At 34.9% G+C, this 9,097-nt stretch overlaps 1 protein-coding gene across 1 annotated transcript; it reads right to left on the reverse strand.

Annotated features, from left to right (window-relative positions):
- Positions 1-753: 753 nt before the first annotated feature.
- Positions 754-3,611, reverse strand: LOC311285794 (gamma-glutamylaminecyclotransferase C-like). The gene is made up of 2 exons (XM_084401588.1): positions 3,493-3,611; positions 754-1,707 (listed from the first exon to the last, which is right to left on the reverse strand). The coding sequence occupies exons 1-2, from the start codon at positions 3,514-3,516 to the stop codon at positions 1,213-1,215; spliced, it is 519 nt and encodes a 172-aa protein (XP_084257714.1). The 5' UTR covers positions 3,517-3,611; the 3' UTR covers positions 754-1,212.
- Between the last annotated feature and the right edge of the window lie 5,486 nt (positions 3,612-9,097).

Here is a 9,097-nt window from a genome sequence, read left to right on the forward strand (position 1 = left end):
AATATGTTCAGAATAAACAAATCCATATATATACGGCATGTGCTGCATTTGTTATTATTTACATTGATTTTCTAAAACAACAAAAATGAAAACATTTTGAATTTACTGATTTTATTTTTAGAAAACTCATCTACAGCATATGTACAGATACACCTGATATCTAGATATACAAGGAGTGTTTTTATATTATATGTAGTGCACTACAGTATGTGTTTATTCAAGATTCCATAATTTTATATATATTTATATGATTGTTCCAATTTCTTTTTACAGTTGAATCATCCTTTGAATATTTAAATTTGCCCTGTAATCATGGTAATAAAGTACCATATAAACCACAGTGCTGTTCAACTATCGTATTTCCACAGCATTAAATTAATAATGCCATCTGATACCACATTAACACCCAGGGTCCAAAATGAACACTTGCCAAGTGCCTAAAATTAAAAATGGGCTTTCATTACTAAATAAAATGTAAAGAAATGATCACATCTTCTATTAACATTTTACATAGTGGATAATATACAGTAACGTCAGAAGTTGATACAGATTTCAGGATTGTTTTTCTCCCTCCAAATCTGTGTGGTAATTTTTCAATATTTTGCTAAAATATCTGGAAACAAGAATGCTATGTCACCATGTGAAACTTTGTTATGACTGTAAGATTCCCTGAGAAATTACCAAAACCACTCAAAAACGAATATTTCCTAATATTTTTTTCCCCTTAAAACAATCTATTTTTTCTCTCTTTTTGTGTGTTTGTTGCAAACAGCAGAAACAAAGCTGTAGGAAACTCAGCTCTTCAAAATAAAAAATTAGATAATATGGCCCATTCAGAGATTCCATACATTTGTCACTGGACATATGTAACGGAGGCCAGCTAGTAGACGCTGTGCGAGTAAACCTCACTCCTCTGATCTCAAAAGGTGCTCTAGCGACAGATGCTAGAGGCTGCAGTCTTTAGCCTTCTTGTTAGAGCGCCTGACTCTCACGCGGAGACCCGGGTTCGAGGCCCTCACAGAGCGGCCGATTAGAACCCGTGTGGAGAGGTTACACATATGCATATAATCTCACTGTCATGACAGGATTTTTTTTTTTTTTTAAACAATGCACTACACAGTTTTGTGTATGAATGGTAAATTAAATTAAGTAAATGAAATTCATGTGACACTGGCAGGTGTGGTAAAACCCCGGTAAATGTTACTCCAGCAGTTACTCAGGGTATCCGTCTTCACTATAGCGCAGCCCGTGATCACCGTCAGTATCATAACTCTCATATGTTGGTTTTTGGAGCCACTCGGATTCAAATTTTTCCTTAATGTACACAAAGGCCTCGACGCTACTTCCAGACTCCAGTGTGTGTTCTCCTCCACCGGGCCCGTCCTGCACCTCCAGCCGGATGAGTGAGCGCTGGTACAGCTGTGGATACTCTTCAAACTCGTCCAGGAACTTCAGCATCTGCTCGTCCACGCTGTAGATCTCTCCGTGAACGCGCTGACCCGTCCCGGGGACGTCCAGGAGGAAGGGGATGTTGTCTTTGGTTGCAATCACGAGCGGGTATCGGTCCACGGTGCGAGCGTGAGCCACGAACTCAGCTTGACCGTTGGCATGATTCTTCATCCTGAAGTAGTTGGGCTGGTCTTTCTTTAGTGTCCCGTACACAAAGACTTTAGTCATGTGCACCGCGGGAAAGACACTAACAATGACCTGTGGGTGAAAGAGACACTTCATTATGATTCAAAATCCATGTATTTTAAATAATTTTGGCTGGTTTTCGGACTGGTTACTCACTGATCTGTGGAGAAGACAAATAAATTGAGCTTGAATGACATTTTATATTCCTAGCAATTAAAGGGGACCTATTATGCACCTTTTTACAATATGTAATACACGTCTCAGGTGTCCCAGCATGTGTCTGTGAAGTTTCAGTTCAAATCAGATAAATTACTATACCATGATGTAAAAGCCCGTTTTTGAGTGCAAGCAAAAACAAGCTGTTTAATGTGTGTATCTTTAAATGCAAATGAGCTTCTGCTCCGCCCCCTTTCAGAAGAGGGCGGAGCCTTTACAGTTTGTGTCACAACAAAACATCTTTTTGTTTTTGATTTCTATTGGGCTCGCGCTCATGTGATATTGCAGTTCTTTATCATCATGAAAGTTTATTATCTGCATGCGTTTTAACCCTCTATGGTACGGTGTTTCCTCCAGGGAACAGTCTATTTGAGTTTATTTAAAAAAAAAATGAGACACCCATTTATTGGTCAAACCTATACTAATCAATGAAAGTGCAATAAAGTGGTCACATGACCCACAGGGGTCCATTTTGTGCCTTGTTTCAGCACAGGTCACATGGCTCCATGTTATCCCCAATGAAAAGTGCATTTTTCACTAATTTGCGTCCAATTAAATCACCCACAAAAAATATGAGTCACCTTCACTGGTAAGTAAAGAAGTATTTTAAAGAACTTTACATTATATATAATCCAGAGGACATAAAAAACTGTGTGTTGCCTCAAGGCAACATTGTACCACAATGGAATCGCTTAAGACCATACCAGGTATATAGGTTGGACTCAAATATATTATATTTGTAAGGGAAAGAGTTAGAATTATCTAAATATAATTGCATTGTTGCATGATTTTGTAATGCACTTATAAAAATAGTAACTCACATTATATCTGCACATATTATGATACCTAAAAAAGGTATAAAACAACTGCCAGTTGATGAGGGTGAGGATGAGGAAGAGGAGGTCATAGTGACATAGTGAATCCTGAAGGGTTAATATGAATATGGTAACTTGATATGATAATTTGATGATATGATGGTTTGGTAATACCTGTGTTCCACTATTGTACAATGTTGCCTGAGAGCAATAGTTGGATATGAAATGTTACTTTTTATTAGATATGAAATATTTAATACATAAACTGGATAAATGTGTTTGTTCAAGTGTCTGGTTAAATAAATTGACGTTTTCAATAAATATATTTCTTTTTTTCTACATGAAAATGTCAAATGTTTCAATTTGTCTGTTGTTGTACAATGTTGACTTGAGGCAACAAACGTTTAAAAATTAAATTAAAATATTTATTGATATTGTTATAGTGTCCAATTTGAATCAGGAAAAACACCACAAATATATATATATATATATATATATCATTGATATAGTGCATATATATCATTGATATAGTGCATTATAAAATCATGCAAAAATGCAGATATATTCCTTACAAATATAATACATTTGTTTTGCAACAGACAGCCACAAAAACTTGAAAGAAAAGGGACTTTTATCCTGTAGTACGGAAACTAAATTGTCATAATCTCCATTTAAACCTGAAGATGATCAGACATTACTGCAGTTTAGATGAAAACTGAACAACAACCGTTATGATATGATGATGCATTCATTGCTCGATGTAAAACACTTCACCTTCTTCTCCATCCAATAAACATCTAAACAAGAAGAAAAATGTATTTCTTACCGACAATAATCCAAATCCTTTCATTTATACAGATTAAACTTTGACTTTGATTAAACTTTGGATAAACAGGTCAACTGAACTGCTGACAGCCGACAGTGTATTCGCTACTTCTGTGGAATGAGGAGGAAATGACATGTCACGTGGCGATGGGCGGGGTTTGGTTTATTTCAAACAGTAGAAGTTAGACGTCACGCCTCATTGCTGCGAAATGTCAACGAGTCCGCCATATTCACATGTCTATGACAAATCAGATCAACATTAGATCAAAGAAACCGAGCAACATTATTTATGAGTAGCCTAGGCTACTACTACTACTAATGTTGAAATGCTACAATATTAATATTTTCGAAATATTGAAACGTAGTAGGCCTACACTAAACAATATTAAAACCAAAACTATTACAACTTACTAATATTTAAATATATTTTAATACACTTCAATTGACACTGAATTACTATTATAATAATATGTAATTATTCAATACAAATATTGTGTTTTTTACTATACAGACAGGCAACAAGATATAGCCTAGTAGTTTATAGTTGTCAAATTTGTCAAACTACACACAGTAATAAATGACAGTGAATCTTTAGCACTGTTCGTGTTTAAAATGTCATATTGTTACTAATATTATTATGAATGTTATTTCAATAACATGGTGTTGTTAACTAGTATAGTAGAGAAATAGCTCCATCTTGTGGTCGGTCTGTGTATCACCACACTGCTGGAAAACCGAGAAAGAGATTTGTTAAATTAATAATAAATAAATACATTTACAATAAATACATCTTATTCTTCAGTATATACATGTTTTGTGCAGCCCTATCTAAAAAAATAAATAAATAAAAATGTTTGTATAGCCTACTTAATTTAATTTTATGAAAACATTTCTCCTACTAATACCGATAATATGACATTTTTGACACTGTGTGAATATGAATGAACATGTTTTTTGTGTGTGTGTGTGTGTGTGCTTTAAGTTAAAATGATCCATGAAATGTGAAGAGTAACATAATTGTATTTATAAGAGGTCAAACAAGCCCTTCAGAAACCCAGATGAATATTTGAATGATTTGACTCTCATTAATGCTGTAGACTCCCGCAGGACATTTACGGGCGCATATTGGAGATTTGCTCATTTTAATAAAAGTCACAGAGCTTGAAAAAGATGGATAGAGCACATTACATGACGAAACGGCTGACGGTGCAAAACATCACAGGAGTTCAATGAGCCGTTTACTGTATATCCACTGATTTATTAATGTATATACAGTATGCTGCATAATGCTGGGAAGATATGGTCACCTCATAAACACACTGTCCAAAAGACTGAGCCCACAGTGAACATCTGGGGTTTTCACCCATTCAAACCTGGAAATAACTTTTAGACCTATTTAAAAAATAAAATAATTAAAACATAAAAAAGAGAAATATTTCAGATTCTGCTAGTTCACATTTAGGACTCATAATAACAGATCAGCATGAAGCTATATATATATACAGTATATACAGCGGGGGAAATAAGTATTGAACACGTCATCATTTTTCTCAGTAAATATATTTCCAAAGGTGCTATTGACATGAAATGTTCACCAGATGTTGGTAACAACCCAAGTAAGCCAGACATACAAAGAAACAAACAAAAATAAGTTCAGAAATTAAGTTATGTGTAATAATGTGAAATGACACAGTATTGAACACATGAAGAAAGGGAGGTGCAAAAAGGCATGGAAAGCCAAGACAACTGCTGAAAACTTACAGTAATTAAAAAGCAATCCAGCAAGTCAGTGGAAATTAATAACAGCTGGTTCAGTCCCAAATGATGGCCTACAAAAAGGTCTCATTGCCAAGGTGTCACACAAGACACATCTCATGATGGGTAAAAGCGAAGAGCTGTCTCAAGACCTTCGCAACCTAATTGTTCCAACACATAATGATGGCATTGGTTATAGGTGCCATTCTAAGCTTCTGAATGGTCCAGTGAGCACTTTTGGGGCCATAATACGGAAGTGGAAAGACAATCATTTCACCATAAATTTGCCTCGACCAGTGCTCCTCGCAAGATTTCTGATAGAGGAGTGAAAAGAATAATCAGAAGAGTTGTCCAAGAGCCAACACCAAGTTGTATGGTGTTTTTAGGGTAATGTGCACTGCCATTTCTCCTCCAAATATGGTGTGTATTATGGCATCCAAACAATTCAATTTTGCTCTCATGTGACCACACTAAATTCTCCCAGTATTTCACTGGCTTTTCCAAATGTTGTGCAGCAAACGTTAAATGAGCTTCAACATGCTTTTTTCTTCAGTAATGGAGTCTTGCGTGGTGAGCGTGCATACAGGCCATGGCGGTGGAGGGCATTACTTACTGTTTTCTTTGAGAACACAGTACCTGCTATCTGCAGGTCTTTCTGAAGCTCTCCACAAGTGATCCTTGGCTCTTGGACAACTCTTCTGATTATTCTTTTCACTCCTCTATCAGAAATCTTGCGAGGAGCACTGGTCGAGGCAAATTTATGGTGACATGATTGTCTTTCCACTTCCGTATTATGGCCTCAAAAGTGCTCACTGGACCATTCAGAAGCTTAGAATGGCGCCTATAACCAATGCCATCATTATGTGTTGGAACAATTAGGTTGCGAAGGTCTTGAGACAGCTCTTCGCTTTTACCCATCATGAGATGTGTCTTGTGTGACACCTTGGCAATGAGACCTTTTTGTAGGCCATCATTTGGGACTGAACCAGCTGTTATTAATTTCCACTGACAGGGGGCTGGATTGCTTTTTAATTACTGCAAGTTTTCAGCAGTTGTCTTGGCTTTCCATGCCTTTTTGCGCCTCATATTCTTTAAACTGATGCAAGTTAAGCTCCATCCACACACTAAAATAAAATCAGCATTTTTTAAGCCATTACATCAACATCTCTCATCATTGGGGTGGGGGAACAGATTTCGATTGAACTATTTGCAAAAAGATACTGTATAGTGACGACTTCTATTTCAAATAAATGCTGTTCTTTTAAACTTTCTATTCATCAAAGAATCCTGAAAATAAAATATATCATAGTTTCCACAAAAATATGAAGCAGCAGCACAACTGTTTTTAACATTGATAATAATGATAAATGTTTCTTGAGCATCAAATATTATTTCTGAAGGATCATGTGACACTGAAGACTGGAGTAATGATCAGGAAAATTCAGCTTTGCAGATTACATTTTATAATACGCCCACATATAAAACAGTTATTTTAAATTGTAATAATATTTCACTATTTGTACTGTATTTTTGATCAGATTAATGTAGCCTCTGTGCCGTGCAGATGAAGAGTTTGTTTGATGTTATATAGAAACATGAAACAGCTGTCTATATTTCAATATAGTCATAAAAAACTAAATTATGAATCATATGTTTTTTGGTGCAAAAATTCCTTTGTCCTTGGAAATTGACATCAAGAAAAAAAAGAGACTGCAGCAGATTTAACCCTTTGTGTTGCCTCTCTCTCTCTCTCTCTCTCTCTCTCTCTCTCTCTCTCGTTGTGGGAATGTGTGTGGCGAGTTGGAGAAGCAGTAAGAGCAGATGTGGAGCTTCACTGATAATCAGAACAGACAGAGGCATTATTGTCCCTCGATCACATTCTGTGTCCTGACATCAGACACAACACTCGTTTAACAAGCAATATAATCAACTACGACTGTTACCTTCACAGGGCCTGACATCCACTCTTACATCGAGTTTTTCTTCAAATGAACAATGAAAAGAGGGATAAACTCCAGAAATCACAGTGTTATGTTTGTTAACTAAAATTACAAATAGTACAAAAACATTTAGGTTATTAAATAAACTTTAACCAAAACAAAATGTTTTGTTTAATACTGTTAGAATGCATCATTTCTAACTTTCATTTAGTTTAATTTGAAATAAAAAATGTAGTAAAACTGAAACTGAAATAAACTAAATGGACATATTTAACCTTCTGGTGCTGTCACGATCTGTGTGTTTAGTTTCGTTTTCATGGACTTTTATTTTGCATTCATCAGTCACAGGTTTCCTATGTTTCCCTATATTTTAGTTTGATAATGTTTTATTTTATTTCATATTTTGTATTTTTATTTTATGGTACTAAATTAATATATGCAGTAGTTAAAATCCATTTATTCACTTTTAAAACACAGACCTGAAAATTAATTTTCCAACTTAAACTGTCATAAATCTTGAATGCAGACGACACTTAGATTATTGCTCTAAGATTATTACTGAAGTGAAGAAAGTTTAAAAAAGAGGGCTTAAAGTTATAAACGTAAATGTCTATTGTTATGAAAAATGCACAAAAATACTATTTTCCAAGACGTGTTTTACTCTAAAACCACAAGACTGCGAACAACACACGTGTGACCGATTTTCATGACCATTGTGTGTGTGTGTGTGTGTGTGTTTACACAGCAATTGCAAACCTTTAAGTTAAAAAATAAACAAATAAAATTGTCAAGTGATTGGAGAGCAAAACTCATATAACCAACAAAATACTAAAATTTAAATCTAAAAATAAAAACTAATAAATACTATGATACTAACAGTGTTGGGTACATTACTGAGCAATACAAGAACAGACATTAAAATGCTCTTAATTCTTTCAAATATATATAAAATTGCACAAATTATTCTCTAACTGACCAGTATTTAAAGAGAGATTACCTGCATTAACATTTATTTTAACATTAAACGTAAAGTTTTGATGCTAAAGCCTCTATTTTATAGATAATAGTTCTATAGTCTATACAGTATTTAATGCAATTACAACAGAAGTAACTGTAATTAAATTACAGAACAATGAAGAGTAATCCCTTTACTTTTTCAAGGGAAATCAGGAATAATTACTTATAATGTCCAACTAAATTAATGAAACTAAAATAACACTGGGTCAGACTACATATTATAGCAGTTTATTTTCTATTAGTTTTAAATAAGTAGAATTTGTGTAACATTGCAAACTGAAATTGCTCCATGAAAATATGTTTCATCTCCAATAATGAAGCATGAAGAAAACAATCCTGTTTTGATCCTGTGTGCTTGATGATTATAGGAGCTCATGATCTCCAACATTAACTCGCATGCCACACTGTGAGGAGAAATACAAAACAGAGTAAAATTAGAGTAATAACAATAAAACCAGATCATATTGTACCATCTGCTGCTGCGTCATTCAGAGGTTATCAGAGGTGAGATGGTGATGTTAAACTCATTATTACAAACACAGCCAGATGTTTGAGAGTCAAACCAACAAGGACACGGCCGTACATCGAGCGTCACATAATCGCTCATTTATTCACCAGCTCTTCTCTAATAAGACCATTGCCATCCTGCAGGATGCCTTTTAACACTGGATTGCACATTTATGCGGAATCATTTCACAAACGAACTCATACGGTTCAAATTTATGAAAATGTGTTTCCATGTTGCATTGTAATGAATGCAAAAAAAAAATGTATTGCAACATTTGAGTCTCTCTGATTTTGAAAAGTCACGGGTTGGTTTTATTCTGTTCACTAAAAGAGCAAAAGCGTTGTTCTCGTCTTCTCCACCTCCGAACACTCAAAACGCTTCAATCA

This window comes from Rutilus rutilus (genome assembly GCF_951802725.1).
Source record: "Rutilus rutilus genome assembly, chromosome: 2".
NCBI lineage: Eukaryota > Metazoa > Chordata > Actinopteri > Cypriniformes > Leuciscidae > Rutilus > Rutilus rutilus.